We start from the raw sequence: 27,224 nt of genomic DNA, 5'->3' as shown, positions 1-27,224 counted from the left end.
ACTGTAATGACAAGGGCTATAGTTCATTCCACTAACCCTCCTCTTACAAGTTTCCCCTGGAAGTATGACCACAGAATCCTGGAGAAGTTGTGCCTGATTGGAGTGAACTTAATGTGAGAAGCAAATAGATCTATATTGTACCAACGGATGACTAAGACTGATGCTGCTTTGCTGTCCTGCCCAAATCCTGCTTAATGGGCCAGTACACCCTGCTCTGTATATCGGTTGTCAGTGTCTCACAGGCCTCTCCCTTCTATAGTGAATTGCCCTTGGTTGGGAGCCACCATACCCAGGAAGTTATATACTCTCAATACCCAAGAAGTTATGTATTCTCACCCTATCCACAGCCCTAGAGTGACTGACAGAGAGGTATAAAAGTCCGGCCCCATGCCTCAAAGGGAAACAGCTTTGTGGTGTGGTTTATGTTCCAGAGCCATCCCTCTAGAAATAAGGCCAACGTTAGAACTTGCCTGAGGTCTCATCCTTGCTGGGCTCTTTCCCCTTCCCTGTTCTGCTTCATTCACTCCCTTATAGGTTTTTCTTCAGAAAGCATCCCTCTATCACTCATATGCACCCAAACTCCCGTCCCAGGCATAGGTACTAGGGAAGCCAACCAAAGTGAGGACTGGTACAAATATACCAATCTGTGCTGAGATTCAACTCCAAGAAGCCACCTCATGCCCGTCCTTTCTGGTTTGTATGTTCTCCTAAATGCTACCTTGGCTCATGTTCCTCCTGCTTATAAGTTTTCTCCTGGATGTATCCTTTACATGTACCCACAGCCTGTCTGGAACCAGATTCCTGCCTTATCCCTCTGAGTAGCGTGATACTAATCAAACCTTTTCTATCGTCAATGATCAATTTCCATCCACCATTAAGTGATTATGAATCATCTTGTGAACTGCTATGAGTCAACTCCTGATCAATTGTGACTAGGCCTGTTACTACATGAATGCTTAGTACATAGTTTCTGACACATTAATTGCAATAGCGACCTGAAATAAATGCTCAAATAAAGTATTGATAAGAAAATATTAAAATTTTGAGAACAAACAACTTCATTAACCAAATATCAAAATTAAAAGTTTAATTTTGCTTACCTTTCCTGGGTGATCCAATTGATAACTAAATCTAAACGTTTTTCAGATAATCCACATTTGATTCCTTCCAGGGTTAGTTCTGCATTAATAGGACGTTTATGAGCACGACTTGTGCTAAAGATAGCCTCAAAAAATAAGAGTAATGGAGAAGGCTTTCCTCTAATTTTTCCAACAGCTACAGAGAGAAGAAAAGTTTTTAAGTCAAATACTGTAAGTAGTAGTTTTTTTAAATTCTTCATATTATTTTCATCTCTGCATTTTCTAAAAAATTTTAATCTAAAATCACATATTTGTAATTTTTAACTAATGCACATGGATTAAACTTTATATTTTGGATGACTAAATATTACACGCTATGTGAAAACTGAGATTAGAGTGATGTGTCTATAAGCCAAAGAATGCCAAAAATTGCTGACAGCCACATAGAAGCTAAGAGAGAAGCATGGAATCTCCCTCAGAACTTCCGAAAAGAACTTTAAAAAGCTAAAAGAATGTACCACCAGCAGACTGCACTATAAGAAATGTTAAATGTAGTCTTTCAAGCAGAAAGAAAATGATAACAGATAGAAATATAAATCTACACAAGAAATGAAGACGAGGAATGGTATATGCTATCAATAAAGGAATTCAGAAGTATACTGTTTTTATATAAAGCATCAAGTGGTATATCACCTGAGGGTAAAATATGACAACTTCAAGATATAAGCTATAAACCCTAAAGCAACAACCAAAATAAATGAACAAAGAGTTATAGCTCATAAATCAACAAAGGAGAAAAATGGAATCATAAAAAATTAAATTAAAAGAAAATTAAATCCAAAAGAAGGCAGAAAAAGAGAAAAAAGGTAACAAAGAAAAGTTGAGGAAAATAGAACAAATAAAACTCAACCATGTCAACAATCAAATTAAATATAAATGATCTAAACACCCCAATAAAAAGGCAAAGATTGTCAGATTATATTGAAAAGTAGGATCCAAGTATATGTTATCTAGAAGACACTGACTTTAAACAAAGACACAAATAGAGTAAAAATATGAAAAAAATATACCATGCTAATATTAATCAAAAGAAAGATAGATTCACACTTCCAATCTCAAAACTTACTAGAAAGCTATAGCAATCAAGATAGTATGATACTGGCATAGGATGAACATCTAGAGCAATAGAATAGAATAAAAAATTCAGAAATAAATCTTGGTCAATTAATTTCTGACAAAGGGGCCAAAAAATTCAACGGGTAAAGTCAAGTCTTTTCAACAAATGGTGCTAGGAAAACTGGATACCCACATGCAAAAGAATGAATTTGGATCTCTACATCTCACACCATACACAAAAATTAACTCAAAATAGCTCATAGACCTAAATATATAAAACTTTCAGAAGAAAACAGGGATTTCCAGTCAAGATGGCAGAGTAGATAAATACTGCGCTTACCTCCTCTCACAAACACATCAGAATTACATCTATAAGGGCAACCATCATTGGGAATCACCTGAAGTCTAGCTGAACCGAAGCCCTACAACTAAGGACATACAGAAGAAGCCCCTCAAGACTGTTAGGAGGGGGCAGAGATGAGGAATGGGCTGGTCCCACACCCATGTGTGACCTGGCTCCCTAGCCCAGGGTTCCAGTGCCAGAGAGAGAAGTCCCCATAACTTCTGGATGTGAAAAGCGGAGGAGATTGTGGTTGAGTGAGATAAAGGCAGCTGGATTCCCAGGCATTCCTCTTAAAGCGCCCATGCACAAACTTACTTGCTGATGGACTCACTCACTCTGAGCTCCTGTGCTGGGGCAGCAGATTGAAAGGCACCAGTGACATACTGGGGGAAGAAAATGAATTGTCTAGCTTCAGTGTGAGGCCTGGAGAGGCAGTTTTCTCCTGGATGGAGGAGCCAGCAGTGGAAGCCATTGTTCCTTTGTTGAGCCCTACACCCTCCTAGCATGCAAACACAGGTGGCCACTTTATCTGAGTTTCCTAGCTAACACCGTTGTTCACCTTGCCCTAGTGATTCACTGAAACCACACCCCACCCAACTTTCAGGTACACCCAAGCCACTTCCAGTAGTTTTTCTGTACAAACAGCCTGTCTTCGTTCATGCTGCAGACTTTCCTAAAATCTTTCAAAGGTTCACAAAACCCAAACAAGCAACATCTAGCTTTGGCATGTCCTGTACCTCGGGCTGAGCAGCTCTAAGCCCAGCATTAGTGAGAGCCAGCCTTAGTTTATGGCTTGGTCTCTCAAGGCACCTCCAGGCCCAGTGCAGGTGGCGGCCATCTGTGGATTGCTTTGTGGCTCATGCCAGGTGGCCTGGGAATGGCACAGACTGTGGCTAAACTTGGCCTGCAGCAGGTCCCTTCCCAAGAGACCCCAGAGTGGCATGCCTAGTGGCCAACTTCGGACCTAGCCAGAGTATTACCCAGCCACCTCCAAGGACAACACATCAAAGGGCAGACTGGTCAGGCACCTACGAAAGTGAATCCTATTCTGTAGGGTCAGCCCCTGCACCACAGCTCCTCCACAGTAACCATGGCCAGTTCTCACAAACAATTAGCCTGAGTGTCAATCCTACCATTGATGGGCAAACAGCAACCAAGGCTCATCTACAATAGGAGGGCACACACAACCCACACAAGGGACACATCTGGAGTACACAGCTCTGGTGACCAGGAAGACTAAACCTCTGTGCCCCACAGGACACCTACTACATAAGACCACTCTACGAAGACCGAGAGATACAGCAGCCCTACCCAACACATAGAAACCAACACAGGGAGGCACCCAAATGGAGAGATAAATAAACATATCCCAATAAAAGAGCAGAACAAAGCTCCAGAAAAAGAACTAAACAAAACAGAGACACAAGCAATCTACCAGATGCAGAGTTCAAAACACTGGTTATAAGGCTGCTCAATCATTTCAGGAAGAACTTCAACAAAGAGATAAAAAAAAAAAAAATGGAGATAGATAACATAAAAAAGACTAGTCAGAAATAAAGAATACAATAACTGAAATGAAAAATACATCAGAGAGAATCAAAAATAGATTAGATGAAGCAGAGGATTGAATCAGTGATTTAGAAGACAAGGTAGCGTAAAACACCAATCAAAAAGGCAATAAGAAAAAAGAATCCAAAAAAAAATGAGGATGGTTTAAGGGGCCTCTGGGACATCACCAAGCATAACATTTCAGGCATCATCAAGCATAACAAGCATCATAGGGGTACCAGAAGGAGAAGAGAGAGAACAAGGAACTGAAAACCTATTTGGAGAAATAATGTCAGAAAACTTCCCTAACCTGATGAAGGAAATAGATATATAATCCAGGAAGCACAGAGAGTCCCAAACAAAATGAACCCAAAGATGCCCACACCAAGACACGTTATTATTAAAACACCAAAGGTTAAAGACAAAGAGAGACTCTTAAGAACAGCAAGAGAAAAGCAGTTACCTTCAAGGGAACTTCCATAAGACTATCAGCTTTCTCAACAGAAACTTTGCAGATCAGAAGGGATTAGCAGGAAAAATTCAGTGATGGAAAGAAAGGACCTACAACCAAGATTATTCTACCCAGCAAGGCTATCATTTAGAATCAAAGGACAGATAAAGAGCTTCCCAGACAAGAAAAAGCTACAGGAGTTCATCACCATCAAACCAGTATCACAAAGAATCTTAGAGGGACTTCTTTAAGATGAAAAAAAAAGATAAAAAACATGAATAACAAAATGGCAATAACTATATACCTATCAGCAATTACTTTAAATGTAAATGGATTAAATGCTCCAATCAAAAGATAGGGCAGCTGAATGGATAAGAAACAAGATCCTTACATATGTTGCATACAAAAGACTCACTTTAGATTGAAAGACACAGACTGAAAGTAAAGGGATGGGAAAAATGTATTTCATGAAAAAGAAGAAAAAAAACAAAACTGCAGTAGCAATACTTATAGCAGATAAAATAGTCTTTAAAACAAAGCCTGTAACAAGAGACAAAGAAGAACCCAGTAATCCCACTTTTGGGTATTTAGCCAAAGAAATGAGATTATTATGCTAAGCGAACTAAGTCAGACAGAAAGAGTCGAGAACCATATGATTCACTGATATGTAGGATATAAAACTGAAGACAACAAAGGAACAAGACAAACAAATGAAGAAACAAAAACTCATAGACATACACAATAGTTTAGTGGTTACCAGAAGGGGAGGAGAGAGGGGAGTGGTAGATGAGGGTAAAAGGGATCAAATGTATGGTGATAGAAGGAGAACTGACTCTGGGTGGTGAACACACAATGTGATATATAGACGATGTATTACAGAATTGTAGTCCTGAAACCTATGTAACTTTACTAACATTTGTCACTCCAATAAACTTTAATGAAAAAAAAAAAAAGAAACCCAAAACACTCCCTCGAAGGAATATGTGCATCCATATGTTCATTGCAGCGTTGTTTACAGCGGCCAAGATGTGGAGGCAGCCTGAGTGTCTGTCAATAGATGAATGGATAAAAAGTAGGTGGTACACACAGAGGGTACCAAAAAAATGTACACACATTTTAAGAAAGGAAAAACTATTAAAATTGTAATACTCAATATAAACTGGTAACAAAACATGAATACAAGTCACATTTGACTTCTGCAATTACAAGAGGTGCTCAAAGTGGTTACCATCAGCATCCAGACACTTCCGATTACAGCGAACTACTGCTTGAGCAACGTTGACCAAAGTGTTCACTTGTATACATTTTTTTGGCACCCCCCTTCTCCCCCGTATATACAGTGGAATATTGCTTGGCCAGGGAAGGGACTGGGTTCTTGCCATCTGTGGCGGCATGGATGGACCTGGAGAGTAATGTGCTGAGTCGAGTATGTCATATGCAAATTGATTTTGCTTATATGTGGAATCTAAAGAAAAAATAAACAAACAGACAAAACCATAGATAGAACATTTTGATGATTGTCAGATGGGAGGGGGTTTGGGGGTGGGTGAAAAAGGGGAAGGAATTAACAAGTACCAATTGGTTGTTACACAGTAGTCATGGGGATGTAAAGTAAAGCATAGGCAATAGAGTCAATAATATGGTAATTACTATGTATAGTGCCAGGCAGGTACTAGATTAGTCAGGGAGAGATCACTTCTTAAATTATATAAATGTCTAACCATTATGCTGTACACCTGAAATTAATGTAAAATAAAACTGACTGTCAACTGTAATTGAAAAATTAAAAAAGGGGAATAAGAGGTTCAAATTTTCAGGTATAAAACAAATGAGTCAAGGGGATGTAATGTACAGCATGGGGAATATAGTCAATAGTATTGTGATAGTGTGGCACAATGTCAGATGGTTGCTGGACTTATCATGGTGATCACTTCTTTAGGTATATAAATGCTGAATAACTATGGTCTACACCTGAAACTAATATTGTATGCTAGCTATATGTTAATAAAAATCTTTTTAAAAAAGAAGAAAACATAGGATCTTAAGTTAGGCAAAGATTTCTTAGATACAATAACAAAAGCACAGCCATAAAAGAAAAGACTGGTAAACTGAACTTCATCAAAATGAAAAACTTTTGTGCAACAAAAAACAACATCCAGAAAGTGAAAGAATAATCCCCAGATTGGAAGAAAATATTTGCACATCATTTATCTGATAAGGGATTTTTATCCAGAATATAGAAAGAACTTTTGCAACTCATTAATAAAAGCACAAATAATATAATTTTTAAATGGGCAAAGTATAGACATTTCTCCAAAAAAGACATACAGATGTAGACACATGAAAAGATGTTCAACTTTGTTAGTCATTAGGGACATGCAAATCAAAACCACAAGAGATCAAATATTAACATACTGTTACCATATAACCTAGCAACTCCATTCCCAAGTATTTAACCAAGAGAAATGAAAACATGTTCACTCAAAAATTTGTGCACATATGTTCATAGCTGCATTATTCATAACAGCCAAGAAGTGGGAACATTCCAAATGACCATTAACTGATGAATGGATAAACTTTGACATATACCTTGCACCATATATAAAAATTAACTCAAAGTGGCTCACAGAGCTAAATGTAAACCTAAAACTATAAAATCCTTAGGAAAAAAATTAGGAGAAAAATCTCTGCAGATTAGGCACAGATTTCTCAGGTACGATACTAACAAACGTCAAGATCCATAACAGAAAAAAAATCTCAAATTGGACTTCAACAAAATTAAAAAAAACGTATACCCTTAGAAAGATATGGTTAAGAGAATTAAAAGACAAGCCACAGACTATGAGAAAATATTTGCAAGTCATTTATCTGATAAAGGACTTGTATTCGTACAATGGAATACTATTCATAAGTAAAAAGAATGAATTATAAATACAACAACATGGATGAATTTCAAAATAATTATGCTGAGTGGAAGAAGTCAGTCAAAAAAGAATACCTACTATAGAATCTATTTACATAAAATTTTAGAAAATGCAAAGCAGTCTGAAAGCAAACTAGTGATTGCCTAAGGACTGTTTGGTGGGGGTGAGAGGGGGGGGGGAACTGTGGGAGGGAGAGAGAAAGGTGAGGGGAGGAGTAGAGACAGAGCGACCATTAAGGGGAATGAGGGAACTTTTGGATGATACACATGTCAAAACTTATCAAATTGTGTACTTCAAATATGTATGATTTGTTGTATGTATGTCAACTTACAACAACAAAGCTATTTTTAGAAGGGAGTAGAAAAAATTGACAAAATATTAACATTTATTAAATCTTGATAGAAAATGGCTGTTACATGTTTCTCTATACTTTTCTATATACTTGAAATATTTCATAATTTAATTTAGAAAACCTAATCAAACTCTTTAAAGTTACAGCTTAGGAAACTGAGCAAATAGTACAGATATGGCTGGAGCCTAGATCTTTAGTCTCCCAGTTCAATACTTTTTCCATTCTATCAGGGGTGAAAATATAATTTGCATACATATATAAGGGTCAGACAGAAATGCTTACCCTTAAATTTATTCATTGTCCCAATGTTTTGAAGAATTCTTCTAGGACTGTTCGCTGCAAAACAAGCTGCCTTTTCATATTCACCAAGTGAGATTAATTCATTGAACCTACAACCATTGCACATTTCATTATACAAAATAAATAGTACACAAAAAAAGAAAACTAATTAGAAATGTCTAATACAGACTAAACACAGTGGCACAATAATATAGAAAAGCAATTCTAATAAACTACAACAAGATTTATTAACGCTGTAGGATGTTCTTTCACTTCTTTCCCTCATATTCTGTCATTTTTATAGCCTCAGAATAAAACTCTTACCTGCCAGCTGACTTTGAACCTGATCCTGTAATACTTACAGCAAGCCACAGAAAATGGAAAAAACTTGAAGTGGCTTTACAATGAGCTCAGATTTTTTTCTCTCTCATATCATCTCCAGATTAGGATGTCAGGGGAAAGAAGGGCAATCTGCTTAGAGGCTCAGCCTAGGGGAAATGTTAATTGAACACAAAGGCTGCCAAGTTGAAGATCAAGAAGTGTCCTTGGTATTCAGAAGCCTATGTTGCTCTGCCAGGCATTAGAGTCCCAATTAAATATGAGACTAACACAAGAAAAAAAGATAATAGTTCAAATAACTTAAGCCTCTATTGCTCTTTCTAGGGTAGGATGTCTTCAAATCAGCCCTTACTTCACAATTAATAAAACTATGGCAAACTGCATTTACACAGCATTGCAAATGAATGTGGAACCCCGGAGGAAAAAACACACTAAAGTGATATTAAGCAAAATACATAAAACTTTTAACCTCGACAAAGGGTTTTTCTCTCATATCTAAAGCTGGCAGACTTAGAGAAGCATACAGTGTAAGAAAATAACACAAGGTTTGGTGACTCCCAAAATGATCTTTACTCCTTCTTTGTACCATATCAAAAAGCAAATCAACAGTTGAAAATTGTTTAACATGTAAGACTAAGAATATTACATGTGTTCATTACATATTGGCCTTATAGGCTATGAATTAACCTCTTAAAGAATAAATTCTTAAGTCTCTTTAAACCTCTATTGTACACCATATGTAATAACTTAATAAGAATTAGGCAGACAAATACCTTCTTAATATGTCACAGGATGGAAATAATAAGAAAAAAAGTCTGAATTGGCTAGGATAATCTGACTCAAGAAAACATTGTCAAAAACATTTTGTAACATCAGGCTGATGGTTGGGGAATACAAAAAAAATATAAATAAAACTTAACACTACAATCCACCTATATCCTCTGAAATATTTCCTACACTATCAATCTAATACTTTTTTCACTGGAGTCTTTTATTTTAAATTCTAGCTTATTTTCTAATTTGTCTACTAGAATAGAATTTTAAAGATACAAAAGCTAGAAATTACAACTCATCAACATGCTAAATAAATGCTAAACATTTAATAAATATTAAATATGTATTTAATAACTATTTAAATACATATTAAATAAATACAATATTCTGTTAACAAGAAAAATCAAATCTTTCCAAATATTTGCCTTTCAATGTAGTGAAGAAAAATTTCAGCTTCTTTTGCCTTGCCTGGATCATCTTCATATAGTTCTTCAACAATGCCTTGGTCACCTGTCAATACTGAAAGACCCACTGGATGATACTGAAGGTTATAAATCAATAGAAAATAATAAATGTATAGATGTTTAATACCAACAACTTAATGCTATGGTTTCGAACAGCACCAAAACCTCTTCTAAACTGAGTGGCCTCCCTTTCCCTTTCTTCCTTATTTTCAAGTACATTTTCAAGTATTGTCTCTTTGGGGCACCAAGTCTACTCTTTACCAATATCTGTCAGTTGTTGAAGGAAGAAGCCCATAGGGTAACAGAGACCTGATAGAAATAAGTATATTTTTGCTTTCTTTTAAATTCAGCCTAGGAAAATCCTCACTGTTTAGCTTTTTTGGGGAAAAAAAAAAGTAGTGTTTTCCATTATTTGTGTTAATCAAATATATAGATAAACTACCGTGTAAATCTTTAGTTTTCTCAATTTGCTTCACGAAGTCTTGAAATGAGCAGCTCCTATCAGATTTTACCCATGAAGTAAGTGCATACAAAATAATCTGCAGTCTTTGAAAACTATAAAGATAAAAAACATCAGCAATATACTCAACCTAAAATCAAATAATGAAATGTTAGAATAAATACAAACATAAGCTTTAGACTTTAAAAAACATAATCAACTTGCATACCGAAACTGTAATTCTTTGTTCAGAGTTTCAGCTACATCTCGCCGTTTTAATATCACAACCATTTCCTCATCTAAATCAGCCTTCCTCTGAGCTGGTACATATTTTTCTGACATAACTTGTTTAATTTCAGCATATTTATCTTCGAGATGTTTCAGGTATTTCGTGAGATCATCTAAATTGACGGATTCTTGGAGAGTCATGCCTATGAGGAAAAGGAACAAATTAAACAAGCCAAGCCGTGTGTGGGACTCTTGCACTCAAACAGCAAGTCTTAGCAAAATAGATCAGGGAGTTGGGAAATAATTAAGAAATGGTAGCATGAACTTGTAGTTTACTAAACATGAAGAGAATTAACATACAATTTTAAATGGCTAGCAGCTTTAAACACATCATCAATGAAGAAAGATTCAAGGGAAGAATCTTGATTGTCCAAACCTTAGCATCGTAAAGAAAATTTTAATAACCTCATAACTACATCTTGCAAACCCCTAAATATCACTGTTAATGACACCAAGACCTTCTGCCTAACAATTCAGGATTTCTGCCCAGTGATTCCTAAGCAAATCTTCCTTTAATCTACTATAGCTAACCCCAGGATAATCTGTTCATTCTCTCCAATGCAAAGCTTATAAATGCCAACCATATCTTTACTTCTCTCTCCCTAATTGTCCCTGCTATTCATTATTCATCACACAAACACACACTTCAAACGATTTCCCTTCTCATTCAGGCTAATTGTTGCCTTTAAAGGCAGACCTCAACATTCTCTTCCAGGAACTCCCCTGGATTAATCCTACTCGATTTTAATCATTCCCTTACCCTGAATCCTCTCAGCATTTAATCAATTTGTCAGTTATTTTGTACTTACTCATATGTTTCTTATTTATAGTTTGCAAGTCATTATTTTATATTTGAAAGAGAATCTAGTCCCTGTTTCCACCAGACAGGCTGATCTTTCCCCCTCAGTTGAAATCCTCTGGTATGGAAGTAGCTCATTATTTCAAGACATAGCTTCTTCCACTGAAACCGAATCTGACTTCATAAAATGTCCACCTATTGATTCTGCCTCTGGATAAATGCTAGTTGAATTTCATAAAAGTTTTGAATACAGTTACCTATTCTCAAAGACTTTCTTTTCTCCAGGAGGAATATTTGTAATTCCTCTATCTATTCGTTATACAAACCTTTCAACATCCTTGGATGTATTTCAAATACATTCCAGTTTCTTCAAATGTGTGTAGCTCAGCTAAACATGAGGAACCAGTGAATGCTGCCATCACTATGAATGAACATATTCACCAGAACTTAATACACTACAGTTTTTTCGTATATTATACCATGGGTTCTCAAACTTGAGAGTACATCAGAATAACCTGGAGAACTTGTTAAAACACTGCCTGTTGGGTTCCACGCCCACCCTCACCCCACTCCCATCTCTGGAGTTTCTGACACAGTAAGTCTGCAGTGGGGCCAAAGAATTTGCGTTTCTGTTTCCCAATTAATGTTGACACAGGAATCACACTTTAAGAACCACTGATTATACTTTATATAATCTAGTCAGACTGTAACTCTTCTAATCTTATAAGGTTAAATTTTCTCATCCCCTTGTTTCTACCTAGAGTCCTGGCTAGTTGTAAAGTTTGGCTTAAATCCTGGTACACTTGGCACATATATATTAATTTGTATAATACGCAATAACTGGGAACAGTTAGAATTTCTTTCAAATATTTGAAACAAAATAGAGTACCTGGAATAGGTTTCGAAGGATCTTTGGAGAAAGTACAATATTTTACTTCTTTCGTGTCATACTCTGCCCTAAGTTGTTTCATTTTCTCTATTTGCAGTTGAATTTTTGAAGAATCATTTTCAAAAACCCTTATTCTGAAAAACATAAAGGCTTTCTTATGTTTCTTTCAATTAACTTAATTATTTAATTATCATATTTAAAGAGGTTAAATCATTACTTTATTTTGGCTAATTATCATTTTGAACCATTATGGACACAGGTGGAAGTTTATAATAAACAGTGCCCCCAAAAGTTTACTAGCTTCACAAGTGAGGACCAATTTTCTTTCAGAGCATCAATAAAATCTTATACTATGATTCGTAACCTTACTGGAAATTTATAAGCATTGAGCATAAAAATCTTTTGGCCACAAGTACTGTATCTATTCCCTTTACTTAAAAATTACATTTGCAATTTAAAAATTATTTTCGTAAGTAATTGTATTAGTTTCCTATGGCTACATAACAAATTACCACCAACTTGGTGGCTTAAAATAACAGAAATTTATTCTCTCACAGTTCTGGAGACCAGACGTCCAAAATCAGTATCACTGGGCCAAAATCAAAGTGCTATCAGGGCTGTGCTTCCTCTAGAAACTGTGGGGAGAATCTGTTCCTTGCTGTCTCTTCTGTGGCCGCATCACTTCAATCTCTGCTTCTGTGGTCCCATTGCCTTCCCTCTTGGTGCCTGTGTCAAGGCTTCCTCTGCCTCTCTAAGGACACTTGTGACTGAGGTTAGTAAACTTGTGACACTTGTGACAGCCCACATGGATAATCCAGGATAATCTCCCTATCTGAAGATCTTTAATGTAATCACTTCTGCAAAAATCCTTTTTTCCAAATAAGGTAGCATTTCTGGGTTCCCAGGATTAGGCCCTGGTACCTTTGGAGCTATTAAGCAGCCACTATAGTAATTTTGATCCTAGAGCTAGAGGAATGATAGCACTTCTTGGAGATAAAAGTGAGTTCATCTAGAAATAGGGATCTTAAAGACCAAGAAGTAGATAATAAACTTTTAAGCATTATTTGAAGTTTACTTCTTAGCTTATCAGTGATATGTTGGCCCAGGGAAAAAAATAACAAATTAAAATAAATTGGATACATAAATGTCACAGGGTTTTTGGCACATTAAAAACAAGTTTGACAGTGGATAATTGCTGTCTGCATCTGATTACTATATAGAGTTCTTGGTAATTACAGATGGCTCAGAACAAGAGTTTACAGTATTAATGAAAGAAGGACTCTGGAAATAAAATACCTTTTGGCTTTCATCCAAATAAACTTATGCTTGTGGAAGGAAGCCATTAAAAATAAACAGACTTTCCAAAGAATTGAAAGCAGGGACTCACATAGACATTTGTACATGACTGTTGATAGTGGCATTATTCACAACAGCCAATGGTGGAAACAACCCAACTATTTATCAATGGATAAGTAAACAAAATATGGCATATACATACAATGGATTATTATTCAGCCAAAAAAAGGAATGAAGTCCCAATATGTGCTACAACATGGTTGAGAAGGTATCTAATTGTTGCCCTTTCCAGAAGCTTTTATGGTCTCTTTGACAATTTCACTAAAATAAATCTAGTTATTAATATTCTTTGGGCCTCTTAAATCTGTGACTTGCTATCTTTCACCAGTTCTAGAAATTCTCAGCCATTACCCTGTCAAATATTGTCCCTGTCCCATAGCCTCTTCCCTTTCTGAGTTGTCATTAAACATGACCTTTTCACTCTATCCTCTTTTTTTTTAATAATAGCTTTACTGATATAGTCCATATACCTTCAATTTCACCGTTGTGAAGTATACAATTCAGTGAAATTTGGTATATTCAGAATTGTGCAACCACTATCATTTCTAGTCCCAGAATATTTCATCATCTCAAAAATAAGCCATTACCTGTTAGCAGTCTGAGCAGGAGGTAATTTTCTATGCAGTCTCCAAGTTTACCCTTGGTTCACTCTACAAGGGTATAGCCCTTTATCATTCCAGCTTTATATGGGGAGGATTCCCCAGTAGACTACAGCCCTTGGGCAGATACTGGGTTCTGTCTTTTGTCCCTCTATGCCACAGTGAAAACTGAAACTTATGGGCACTAATTTTAATAAATGCTCAGGCCCAAAGAAGCTTTAATGTTCCTCTGATCTTTTGTCTTCTGTTGTGACTTTGCCCTGATACTCTCTCACTATCTTGTCAACTTCCTGTTGTTTTTGGATTTTTAAAACATGTTTTATGTGGCATTTTTCCTCAATAGAAAGATCCAACATTTAGCCAGCCATATAACGAAAAATGAAGGTCAAACTTTGCATAATTTTTCAAGTTGATTTGAAATTATCTATAAAAATAACGTGTCCATCACTTACCGAATGAAACACTACTGGAAATATGAGACTACTCAACAAGAGTGAGCACTTTCTCCTCTCCTAATAGGTTACTTACTTTTTTGTATCACAGGATTAAGTGTTCTAATTCAGGCGGTAATCATGAAATTGTACTATCAAATCTTTCATGCAAGAAATTACCTGGAGCGATTACCCGCATCCTCATTTTATGATACTATAATGTGTCTCCGATTATCCTAAGAGATATAAAACTCTCAAAGAGAATTTTACATGTAAAATATAGTAATTTCAAGTTGTAGGAAGGGTAACATGGAAACATGGCTTTAAAAGAAAATTGAAATTCAAAAAGACTGAGAACGATTGGCTATAGTTACATTAGCTAGTTAATACAACCAAGTAACAATTATCCCTTTTTTTGTGCAACTTACTAATATACTTACTTTGCTTCAAGTTGGGAGATTCTTTTCCTGTGATATACCAACGCTGTGGGCTCTGCTGCCAAAACTTTAAGTTTTCCATGAAGATGAAATGCTGTTCTTTGGCTTTTCTTTATTGTCTCAATAAAGGCATCATATTCTTTTTTGATTGAAGTAAGAATGGATTTGTATGCAGTGACATATTCTATTACCTGAAATATGATTTTTCTGCCTATGGTACTGAATTTTTTTCTAGCAGACTATGGATCAAAAGCCTTGCAAATAGCATTATAGATTATTTTTTAAATGAAACATGACGCACAATTAGAAGACTAAAATTTGAGCTTGCACTTAGCAATCTCAACTATGACTGAGTATTAAAGACAATTACTATTTACTGAACATGTGCTTTGTAAATTATAATACTGGGAGCTTAAATGTGAGAAAAAGATCACATTTTTGCTCTACTTGGTATGAACACACATATTGTATGATGTCAGCGAAAAACAATACAAGGTCTAATTATGCCAATTCTGGATCTTTTAAATATAATTACATATCGTCCCTTATGACCTTCGAATCTAGTCTCTGACTTCACTCAGACCTTAAACTCCTGGATTCCCTTCATCTCCCTGTTTTTCTAACCCATCAGCTCCTACTGGCTGATCAATACTCTCAATTCTCAAACTGTATTTCTATTCCCAAGATATCAAGTAAAACTCTAGAAAATCCTTCATCACTATACATTGATGGTTTACAATGTTGTTTAAGTACAGAATATCGCTGGAAGGATGATGCAAGAAAATAGAAAGAGTGAATGCCTGTAAAGGAGGAAAGGGGGAGCAGGGTCTGACGTGAGAACCTGACTTTTAATTGTATACTGTTCTTTATTGGTTCTTTTTCTTTTCTTTTTTTTCCAGTTAATCTTGTGTATGCATTACCCATGTAAAAATAAATAAGAAACATTTTAAATAAGTAAAAAAACCCAAAAAATATAAATAATTTATGGTTTTCAAATTCTGCTCACAAGGATTTTAGAAGGGATTGATGTACAAAGGGAATAGATGTAATCAATTCATAATGTTTCTGAAGCTACAATTATGCTTTTTACCTCTGCTACATCACTAGTCCCTGGTATCCCCCACTGGTTTTCTGTTCGCTAGACAATATCTGGAAAAAACTATCCAGGAAGACATCTGGTCTATCAAGAAATGGTATAAGGAAATTATTGATCAATGGCAAGTATCAGGAGAGGATATTTGGGTGGGAGACACTTGTTGCCTTTTCGACATGACCATACTATTAGGTTGGTGCAAAAGTAATTGCGGTTTAAAAGGTTAAAAGTAATTGCAAAAACCGCAATTACTTTATTTTTAATAAAGATTTTATTGGGGAAAATGAACAGGACTATATTGGGGAACAGTGTGTACTTCCAGGCCTTTTTTCCAATTCAAGTTGTTGTCCTTTCAGTCTTAGTTGTGGAGGGTGCAGCTCAGCTCCAGGTCCAGTTGCCATTTCTAGTTGCAACTCCTTGTGGGAGTCGAACTGGCAACCTTGTGGTTGAGAGGATGCGCTCCGACCAACTGAGCCATCTGGGAGGCAGCTCAGCTCAAGGTGCTGTGTTCAACCTTAGCTGCAGGAGGCGGAGCCCACCATCCCTTGCAGGACTCAAGGAGATGAACCGGCAACCTTATGGTTGAGAGCCCACTGGTCCATGTGGGAATCGAACTGGCAGCCTTCGGAGTTAGGAGCATGGAGCTCTAACCGCCTGAGCCACCGGGCCGGCCCCCGCAATTACTTTTGCACCAACTTAATACCTATTTACCCAAATCAGGAGGACTGCCACCCAGGAAACTTAAATAAAATAGAAGCCATAAATCTGTGGTCTTTGAAATTAAGCACTGCACTGTTCCTAGCCATCCTCCACTCCACATACCTCTGAGATGCGCTACAACAATCCAAGACAACTCATTAATGGATAGAAAAGAGACTTGTAGTGATATAATGATCAGCTCCCATATCTGTATATCTGTCTGCTAGAAGAAATAGATTTCAGAACCTTTGAGAATGCACAGATAACGCATTAAAATAAAGGAGACCGACTGGGCTGCCACAGGTAGAATACAGTTTTGCTTGACACACAAAATATTTTAAAATTTAGGAAATTTCACCTGAAAAACCATTATTTCCAGCTTTTCTTGAAAAACTATGAAATACCTACCACCACTGAACTAACCACTATTCCTTAATGACAATAACCAGCTGGAGCTTTAGATAGAATTGGTTCTTCATACTCCCAGTCATCCATGATTCGTTCTTCTCTTATAGCAACCCCACTTAATTCTTATATATGACTGACTTGGCCTCTGCAGGCATTCAAGTTTGAGGCTCCTGTATTAAGGCTTCCATTAAATGCCAGAAAACCAGAGTTATACTTACCAGGTACAGGGGTCTGGGGGAGCATTGGAATGGTTTCATTCCACCTCAGCTCCTATATATGGATCTAGACTATTTGTACAACAGGCCACCGGAAACACAAAAGGCCAGCCACATTCAAGAGTCTAGTTGACTCAATAATTCATCCACTGCCACAGAAGCTCACTCTTCAAGTTTTGGTTTTCTTTGCTTACTAAGTTCTCATCTCTTTCTACAAACTACAGTCAACTCTGGTTATGATTCTCATGCAGTCCTCGCTTTCATTCCGGTATGATTCTCCAGTTAAAACAGAATTTGGCATTTGTTCTCTGGTTTCAAGTACTCAGAGATGCAAGTTGGTATTTTCATCTTCTGACCAACTAGATCCTTCCAAGAGGGAAGGAAGATTAGAGAAGGCAGTCATTAACAGTTTATCAACAATGAAATGTGCTGGAACAATGTGAAAATGGAAAGACAAATTATCTTATTGAGAAGCTAGAAGAAAAGCTTCTGTAAGTATCCAATGATTTCTATTTCAGATCCCCTCTCAGCCCTGAAGAACAGGATTCTTCACAATATACAATTTATAATTATATAATGTACAAATAGTCCAAACGGAAAGACTGGGGGGTAGGGAGAAAAGGACTATAGATGCAGACATTATCTTTTATTTAATCCAATGTCTTTTCTCTAAGAATTAGGTTTACTGACACGACCTCCAAAATGACTTCACTATAACCATACTAATTTAAAGCAGACAGCTCTTAATGTAAGAAAACTGACAAATGTAAGCATTTGGACATGCAAAGATAAGCATGTCACAGTACCGATTTCACAGAAGTAGAATCTTAGCATGATTCTTGATATTTATTAAACATATTCAAAATACATTTAGACATTTATCTAATATATTCCTTAATGACTAAAACACCAAAAGCAATATCTTTGATCATAACAACATATAAAATAGAGCTAATATGCCAATGTACCATTCTAAAGGATTTTTCTAGATGACTTAAAAGGAAGAAAAGATTGTTTCTCTATTTTATACTCTTACGGATATGCATCAATTTTCTTAATTCCACTGGTATTAATCACTACTTTCTACTCACTTTTCCTTATAGCGAGGCACTATATTTTTATTTAGAGAACAAAGAAGACTCAGTGTGTAATGTTCAAGAATTAAACAAAAGACTGAGTTCCTATTTTGCCTGTGGCTGTTTTGCTCAGAGACCAATAGTTTATAAGTAATTATTTCTTCTAGGTAAGGAGGAAAGGATGCTGATTTCAGTTATTTTACTGACAGGGTATCTTCCAAGGATGGGGGGCGGGCGGTAAAAGAAAAGCAATGTAAAAAAATTAGGATTGGTGGACAAACTGCAATTGTTCATAAGGAAAAAGAGGTATTTCTAAAACCTTGAAAAGCAAAATCAAAGGTTATATAAAGCCATAGCATTTTTCCGATCTGATCTCCATATTTCCAATGTATAGTCTAGTCAAATCCCTTGTTTACCATGCCTATCTAGACTTCTAATCTACAAGGGGGTCTCAGTTTAATATGCTAGATCACATCTAAACCAAGACTTTAATGATACCACAGACAAATCCTAAACAACAAGGAACTACCACTTTCAGATGGAAGGTCAAAATAATGTTACAGGGCACAGGTAGGCGCTGCTCAAAAACTGAGAGCCGGCCCTTAAGCTAAAGTAGTTAAAACTACTCATTAACTGTCTAGTAATAAATGCAGCGTTGCATTTTCCCCAGGCATCCCTTCCTGACAAATTGGATGAACTTCTCAAAATTGACAAATGTAGTCAAACAAGCAGTGGTGTTACTAAGACGGGAATATTAGTTGTCAAGATAGACCATTTCTTCCCCAGGAAAACTCCATTGTCGTAAAAGCATGAAGATACCTTATCAAAAACGTTTCGGTATATGATGTAATATTCATCGGCAGGTCCTTTCTCATTACAGCCCACTCTTTCAGTTTCTGTCATGATGTATCTTTGCATACTTTCCAAAAATTCCTTGTCACTTCTACTAATGATAGGAGGGAGAACTGCATGTTTATTTATTTCTTGGACCGACATATGTCACAATCTGCATACTTGTTTACCAGAGAAAAGTTAAGTCTTGACTTGCTTTTGCAACAAAGCCAAAACTTTGATGAGCCTGAAAGAAAAAAAGATCATCAATTTATCTAAAGCTTAAAATAAAGTCAACCAATGATATAAAATAAATGTATATTTGCTCCAGAAAAAGAATGTCCCGTGGACCTGAGATAAATATTTCAACCTATGAATTAAACGGTCTAATCTATTCTACTGTCATGTGCTATCCCTTTGGTATACCAATATACCAAACACCAGTCCATAAAGAGCTCTTTTTTTACTAATCAAGCATATACATCATATGATTAATGGCTTCTCAATACTCAACACTTCCTCACAAAAGGTTTAGCATTTTATTTGGTTCATGTGGGTAAACCGGTTTGGAAACTTGACACAAATAAGGTTAAATACTTCTCTACTTGCATGTTTCCCTGGCCATAGCACAATCATCCAGTGCACAATAGCTCTAAATAGTTCATACATTTATTTTTAGAATACACTATTATAATTCTTATCTGTAATATGAATGTACTAACTAAAAAGAAATCAGGACTTCTTTTAAAATCCATCCATCAATGATGTCAAAGATAACAATACTTTTCTGAGTAGTTTTCAAACAGTTACATTCCGCTGCTCTCTTAGTAAAGAATCATTACTAGAGTTGAATATTGAAGTGGGCACTGAGACTGATTCATATTAACATCAAACAGAACCCGTGGCTTCTTTAAAAATGTCTAGCAAGGAAAAACTTTTTAACTTTTCCCCTCCCCCTCTGATTATAGAAATATATCATCATGGTATACATTTTGGAAAATATAAACCAAAGAAAATGAATGAAAAACCAAAAATCATCCAGAATCCCAACACGCAAAGATAATGATTATTCAATATTTTGGTGTATTTTCTCTGAAATTTTATCAGGATCACTCTACATTCAGTTTTGTATCCTAATTGTTTTCACTTAATATTAAAAATACTTTTCCATGTTGTTAGTTTTCAAAAACCTAACTTATAATGATTGCATAGTATTTCACGGTATGATACACTACAACCATTTGTTTAACCATTCCCCCACTATGGGACATTTTCACTATAAATAATGCTGTGATGACTAAATGTCTACATCAATTTTACCATGTTTTGGCAATCTAATTGATATCTGGTTATCTGAAATAACATTTATGGCCTATAAATACTGCCGATAGGCCGTACATAGGAGGAGGGAGATAAAATAATTTCAAAGTTTAAAAGACCTAATTTATCTTTATTTCAATGAACTGGATAATAAAAAATCAATTTATAAATGAACATAAAGTAGTTCCAACAAGGTAATAACCCGTAAATTGATCAACGGTTTTCCCACACGAGACATAAATTTCTTGATTCATTCATTCAACCAGTATTTATTGAGTGTCTACTAAGTACCAGGCATTGTTTTATAGCTAGAGATTGAGCAATAAATAAGATAAAGTCCCTGGCTCCTTGGAGCTTACAGTCTAATAGGGGAGACAGACTATAAATAAATAAACAATGTCATTTCATGTAGTAAAATGTAAAGTGAAAGGACGAAGAAATAGGTGTGATCATTTGGGAGTGGATGGTCACATCTGAACACCAGTGGCTTCCTCTTACTTTTAGGATAAAATCTAAGTTCCTTTCCTTAGCCTAAGAAATGCTCTGACCAAACTTAGTCCTTTTGTGGCGCTGTCGTCCTCATACCCCACCCCCCTCCCACGAACTTGCTTTCTTACCGAGGGTCTTGCACAATTCTCTCCCATGCCTGCTTTCCCTCTCTCATCCTCACTGCTCCCCTCCCCTCCCCTGTCAAGGTACACAAGTACTACCACTCTCATTCACTTGATTTTTACTGGTTTTTCAGATCTCCGCCCTTACACTTGGTCAAGTGCCGCTGCTGTTACCCCAGGGTGCTGTGCACTTCCTCTATCACAGTATTATCACTGGGGCCACACCGTGTTACAGACTTCCTGTTTATATTCTGTCTCTCCCAAAAGGCTCCAAGGTGGACAAGATTAAGAACCAAAATGTTATTCCCCATCATCCTTCCCCACACATATGCATTCCAGGGCATGATACAGTTTCTATCAGAGTACAAACTGAAAAACTATTTGCTTAATAATCAATAACTACTGAGCAATTATCTGATCTGCTCAGAAGACATGATTGGCAGTGCCCCCAAACCAGAACACAGCTGAAGCGATTGCTCTCAGCATCTACAAAATGCCACTGCGTTATTTAAACCAACTCAAGATGACTTTTCACTCATTCATTCATATTAGACACTTCGGGATACAGAGAAAACAAGTCACAAGGGTTCCCAGTCAAGTCTACTGGCCGGACTTAAAAGAGCCATTGCTACAGAGCAGAAAAGACAGTGTGACAGAGGTGGGCACATGGGCCACAAAGGCCCAGAGGGGCATCTCACTACTGTGTGTAAGACGGCAGGGAAACATCAGGGAAACACCTAAAAGAACGACATCTAGAGCAGTGTTTAAATTGTGCTGTATTTATTTATTCAATAAATATTTTGGGGGCACCTTCTATGTGTCTGCCACTATCTGAGACGCTAGAGATGTAGCACTGAGCAAAAAAAAGTCCTTAACCTCCCAGAGGTTACATTCAAGTAAAGAGACAAACACACAGTAAAAATATAGTATGTCAGATAGGGGAAAATAAAATAAAACAGGAATGAGCACTAGAGAGTAAGGAAGGGGGAAGGGTGCTATTTTCTACAAGGCATTGAGTCAGCAGTGGAAAGCCCTCGCTGATAAAGTGACATTTCAGAAAACTGAAAAAAGTGAAGTCATTGTAGATGCCGGGGAGAAGAGTGGTTGAGACAGAAAGAGCAGCAAGTCCGAAGGCCTCAAGGCAGCGACAGTATATCACAAGAACAGCAAGAAGGCCACTGGGGGTAGAAGAGAATGAGAAAGGAAGAGAAGAAAGAGACGAGGTCAGAGGCCACGGAGGACACAGGGCCTTGAAGGCAAGACCACTACTAGCCCATGGGGCACCTTTATGCGGTCAGAAAAAGGTGCCCTTTCTCTGGGCAGACTTGACAGAAGGAGCAATGGATCATGGCCTCCAGTCACTACAGTGCTAGAATGACGGCCTCACTCAGGAATTTAGGCTTAACTCAGAGTGAGATGGGAAGACACTGGAGGGCTGTGGGCAGAAGAGTGAAAGCTGACTTCCATTTTCAAAGAATTGCTCATGTTGCTCTGTGAAGACAAGGGTCTCTGAAGAACTGTTAGGAGGCTACTGCAATGATCTGAGTGACAGATAATGGTGGCCTGAATCAGGGTGGTAACAGCAGAGGTGGTGAGAAGTGTTCTGCATATATTTGAAAACAAAGCCAAGATTTGCTGAGGGATTAGATGTGGGTATGAGAGAACAGTCAAAGATGACCATACGCTTTTGGTCTTAAAGATTACAAAGATGTGAATTGACATTTATGGACATAGGAAGAGAAATGTCATGAGATCAGGAGTTTTGGGCTTGCCTATTAGAGATGTTGAGTAGGCAGCAGGATATGTGAAGCGGCAGTTCAGATGAGTGGTCTCAGTGAGAGATAAATTTGTAAGTCATCTGCATATAAATGGTATTTAAAAGTTATGAGAGAGAATGAAAATGACCCGGGAAATATAAACAAAGCAGAGGTCCAAGGACTGGGCCTTGGGAAGTACTCCAAAGTCAAGAGGAAGCACTGAACGAGCCAGTAAGTATGTCCAGGGAGGTAGAAAGAGAAGTGAGGGAGGTATCCTGAAAGTGAGGTGAAGAAGTGTTTCCAAGAGGGAGGGAGTGATCAACTGTTTCAACTGCTGCTGACAGACAGATCAAATATGATTAAATGAGCATTAAATTTAGCAACATGGAGGTGATTCGTGACCACAAGAGAAATTCCACTCGACTGGTGGGGACAAAAGCTTGACAGGAGTGGGTTCCGTCGATGGAGAGGGTACAATGGGAGACAATGAGTATGGACATCTCTTTCAAGTTTTGTTTGAAAGGTGCAGACTCAGCAGGATAAGGGAAAAATAATGTTCCAGGAAGAAGAAACGGATTCTTCAGAAGTGCCAAAGCAGGAGAGAGTTTAAGTCAGTAACTTCAATGAGTTCAATGTGATAATATAAAGCGAAAAACAGCTTTGGCAGATTAGGCTGTAAGGGAGGCAGAGACCGCATATCACACTAAGGAATCTGGATTTTATACTGAAGGAGAAGTAGAATAATGACAGCATCACTTTTACTTTTTAGAATATTTTGGAGGGAAGGTGAGGGTGGGTTAGAAAAGGAGAAAGACTAGAGACAGGTTAGAAGTTAGATACTGAACTCTTCCAGGAGAAAATCAAGGAAGGCCTGAATCTGGGGCTGGAGATGCTGCAGGGAAGGCACAGAGATCAAAAGAGAAGACATTAGTAGGATACATTAGAAAGGATTCCGTGGTTTGTGCAGCAGAGAAAAGCCAAGGTAAGGATGTAACTCGCTTCTAATTGGCCCGCCCTTGCCAGGAGAGAACCTTACACATACGCCAAAATCTTTCTCTTAGGATTCGCCACCACTCCCAACGTCCAAATTTGGAAATTCTACAACTAAATAAACTTTCCGCAGGTTTCTTTCCTGTATGGCTTCATTTTAAAATTTGAGAACTCCTAAGATTTCTCCAACATATTAAACCATTTCACACCAAAGGGTGACACACCAAGCCCAGAACCTTCCTTAGACTACTTAGACTAGCAGAGACTTGGGGATTGAAGGCGGGGAGGGGCTATAGAGCGAGAAAAGGATGAACCCGAGCTTTTGAAGATATCACTTATTTCTCAGGCGGCCTGGAGCTGGCCGCAGGAATTCCCTTTCCTTGCAGGCCGAGGGAGCGGCTGCTGGTACATGGCTGATGCTCCGCACCTAAGCGCCTCCGTAAGTGGGTGAACGATGCTTTCGTTTCACTATCCTTCCCCAGCCTCTTACCCTCTGCTCTTAGTCACTTCCGACCCGTTTCCACCTTCCCCAGCACCATTACTCCGCTTCACCCTTCCTCCCTCCTCACCTTAATCCCTTCCTGCAAACCCCAACTCCAGTGCTTGGAGACAGTAACTAGGGAACTCGGGAGTGTGGAACTGCATCTTGGAACAAGTAGTCCGAGCCAAAAGAAAGCAGTGGAAAACTACAATTCCCAAAAGACACTTCCATTTCTTCCTTTTTATCGATGAGGACCCCCTCAACTCCACCCCCTTTTAAAGACCCTCTTAACCATGTCCACTGTGTGGGAAAAGCCTTTTAAAGATATTTTTAAGGTGTGTGAATCTACTATCTCCAGGTCATTCTGAAGGTTTAAGTGAGAGAGAAGCCCAGGCAAGAGAAAGAAGAAATGAGGTTCACGCGCTAGTCCGGCGTGTGGTTAGACAGCCGCTGTGACAGCAGTCAGGCATTTGGTGTGGCCGCCTAAGGGGTGGGGCCTCCGCCGGGGGCGCCGGGAAACCTTGTGGGCCGGCGCGGAGCTCTTCCTTTCCGATCCGCCATCTGCGGTGAGTGTGTGCTGCTCCGGGTCTCTTCTGCTAGCGGCCTACCCGTCACCCTGTCCTCTGTCCCCAGGTCTAACCCGTCTCTTCTTTTACCTCCACCTCAGGTGGAATCGCCGTCAAGATGCAGATTTTCGTGAAAACCCTTACTGGGAAGACCATCACCCTCGAGGTACGGGCCAAGTGGTGTAAGAAAGCCAAGGCCTGAATAAGGACTGAGGTGGATTTCGGGACCGGCGCTGCTTTCTGTCTTAGAACATGTTTGTTTCTGAGTCTGGGGTCTGAAACCGGGCCCTGAATTGAGGGTTGTTTGCCGAGCAGGGATCTGGGGCTGGTTTTCGATGCCTCAAGTTTGGGCCGATCACCTCCCTAGTGGTGCCGGCCTGCTGGCCAAAGCGGGGTTCGGCGGTGGGGAGGGAGGCGCGAGCACGTGTGGGCCGAGCGTCACCCGCCGGACCTGGCTGGTCTGAGGAAGTGTACTGGCGGGTGGCAGCCCTGGGAGGTAGCCTGCCCGCCGGGTGAGTGATCAGCTCTAGGGGGAGGCTTCCGCCCCTCGCCCGGCACGGGTCTGCGATCTTCGAATTGAGCTGAGCGTGTATTGTAGTTTATTACTGTGTTACCAATACATTTGCATTTTTAAACTCATAGGTTGAACCCTCGGATACAATAGAAAATGTAAAGGCCAAGATCCAGGATAAGGAAGGCAAGTAATATTTTCTAGTTCAGGAATATTAACCTCCATGAGGCTCCTACCTGTAGGCGCTAAACATACCTGCTCTTTGTGGGGTGGGAAGAGGTGTGATTGTTAATAAAGTGAAATGCTTTTGGAATAACACTGTAAAACGTTTGTGAGCATGGAGTCAAGCTGCAGTGTATTTCACAGGTGTCAATCTAGACGAGCTGTTTAATTCTCTACAGTTTCCTCATCTGCAAAGTGAAGATTATATTGACATGTATTAAGTATTGTTATGATTACGTGAGGTTGAATTTATAAACAGTTAAAACCATGCCTAACCTGTAGTAAGAACTCGGTGGCAGTTATTAGTACCATTTATTTGATTCAGGATTATTACTTTGTAAAACTGTAGCAGATGTGCTTGTTTTGTTGTGACTTAATTTGTTGGTTTTTTGGTTTTGTTTTGGTGTTTTTTTGCATTAGGAATTCCTCCTGATCAGCAAAGACTGATCTTTGCTGGCAAGCAACTGGAAGATGGGCGCACTTTGTCTGACTACAACATTCAAAAGGTCTGTTTGGAGGAAAGAGCAGTCGTGTAAAATTGTCACCAATACTTAAAAGTGGGGAGATGAGCAATAGATTCCTAGGTGACTCCCACACTAACATTTGAGAAGCACTGCTGTAGTTTCTCATGTTCTGGATTTTGAAGATTGTATCCCATGATGTAATTTAATCTCCTTATAAGCTAGTTAAGAATCAGAGACCTTTTCCCGGACTCCCTCATCTATGGTATTGTGTACTTCCTACCACATCCAGTTGGAAGATGCATGATGCTAGTTGAATAGGGCATTAATATAATCATTTTTAAAGACTGTTTCATTAACAGGAGTCCACTCTTCATCTTGTGTTGAGACTTCGTGGTGGTGCTAAGAAAAGGAAGAAGAAGTCTTACACCACTCCTAAGAAGAATAAGCATAAGAGAAAGAAGGTTAAGCTGGCTGTCCTGAAATACTATAAGGTGGGCCAGTTTGTAAAAAATAAGTTTTTACCTATAGATTAATAAATTTTGTTGGCATCTCTGGTTTCAGACTAATATAAAAGTTTGGTTTTTTTCCTGGTTGGTATTTGAATGAGCTTTTTATAATGGGGTTCACCTTTAGTTGCTTCTTCCAAATCTGGGTTAGGGTCTTAGCTCTGTCCACTCTGGCAAAGCTGGACTTTAATGAACTCCGAACTTTGTTGTAGTAATTACTGGTGAAAATTTGGTGTGTTTGTAAGTACTGAAAATTACCATTACTGTGTGATTCAAAGGTTAAAAATTTTAAGTCACTTAGACTTTGGAATATGTTGTAAAATTATGTTAACAGCAGCTTTGTACTTTTTAGGTGGATGAGAATGGCAAAATCAGTCGCCTTCGTCGGGAGTGCCCTTCAGATGAATGTGGTGCTGGAGTTTTTATGGCCAGCCACTTTGACAGACATTATTGTGGCAAATGTTGTCTGACCTATTGCTTCAACAAACCAGAAGACAAGTAATTGTATATGGGTTAATAAAAGACATGAACTAACATTAAATTGTTGAGTTTTATTCCAGGGAAGCA

The 27,224-nt window shown here is 38.1% G+C and overlaps 2 protein-coding genes across 3 annotated transcripts in view; one reads left to right on the top strand and one right to left on the bottom strand.

Annotated features, from left to right (window-relative positions):
* CLHC1 (clathrin heavy chain linker domain containing 1) overlaps positions 1 to 24,564 on the bottom strand; it is a 35,993-nt gene extending 11,429 nt beyond the window's left edge. The window contains exons 1-9 of one of the 2 annotated variants that reach the window (XM_033125389.1): positions 24,477 to 24,564; positions 19,218 to 19,476; positions 14,911 to 15,098; positions 12,085 to 12,218; positions 10,338 to 10,539; positions 10,112 to 10,224; positions 9,631 to 9,715; positions 8,096 to 8,202; positions 1,101 to 1,275 (exon numbers count right to left, since the gene is read on the bottom strand). In XM_033125389.1, the coding sequence (XP_032981280.1) occupies positions 1,101 to 1,275; positions 8,096 to 8,202; positions 9,631 to 9,715; positions 10,112 to 10,224; positions 10,338 to 10,539; positions 12,085 to 12,218; positions 14,911 to 15,098; positions 19,218 to 19,394 (1,181 nt within the window). In that variant the 5' untranslated portion in view covers positions 19,395 to 19,476; positions 24,477 to 24,564. The remainder of the gene's footprint in view (positions 1 to 1,100; positions 1,276 to 8,095; positions 8,203 to 9,630; positions 9,716 to 10,111; positions 10,225 to 10,337; positions 10,540 to 12,084; positions 12,219 to 14,910; positions 15,099 to 19,217; positions 19,477 to 24,476) is intronic. The other variant, XM_033125388.1, reaches the window with a different exon arrangement.
* A 298-nt stretch (positions 24,565 to 24,862) lies between these two features.
* Positions 24,863 to 27,198, top strand: RPS27A (ribosomal protein S27a). Its single transcript, XM_033125391.1, has 6 exons — positions 24,863 to 24,954; positions 25,056 to 25,120; positions 25,597 to 25,651; positions 26,108 to 26,193; positions 26,511 to 26,642; positions 27,010 to 27,198. The coding sequence occupies exons 2-6, from the start codon at positions 25,073 to 25,075 to the stop codon at positions 27,157 to 27,159; spliced, it is 471 nt and encodes a 156-aa protein (XP_032981282.1). The 5' UTR covers positions 24,863 to 24,954; positions 25,056 to 25,072; the 3' UTR covers positions 27,160 to 27,198.
* Positions 27,199 to 27,224: the final 26 nt, after the last annotated feature.

The sequence above is a fragment of the Rhinolophus ferrumequinum genome, chromosome 13 (genome assembly GCF_004115265.2).
Source record: "Rhinolophus ferrumequinum isolate MPI-CBG mRhiFer1 chromosome 13, mRhiFer1_v1.p, whole genome shotgun sequence".
NCBI lineage: Eukaryota > Metazoa > Chordata > Mammalia > Chiroptera > Rhinolophidae > Rhinolophus > Rhinolophus ferrumequinum.
Note: the sequence above shows the minus strand (reverse complement) of the source record. Positions and strands in the feature narration are given on the sequence as shown.

Bases quoted from the DNA above. Each gene is read 5' to 3' on its own strand.
- RPS27A (XM_033125391.1), top strand. From the start codon at position 25,073: ATGCAGATTTTCGTGAAAACCCTTACTGGGAAGACCATCACCCTCGAG. The intron at 25,652-26,107 runs GCAAGTAATATT...TTTTTGCATTAG, and splicing joins CAAGATCCAGGATAAGGAAG to GAATTCCTCCTGATCAGCAA. The intron at 26,194-26,510 runs GTCTGTTTGGAG...TTTCATTAACAG, and splicing joins CTGACTACAACATTCAAAAG to GAGTCCACTCTTCATCTTGT.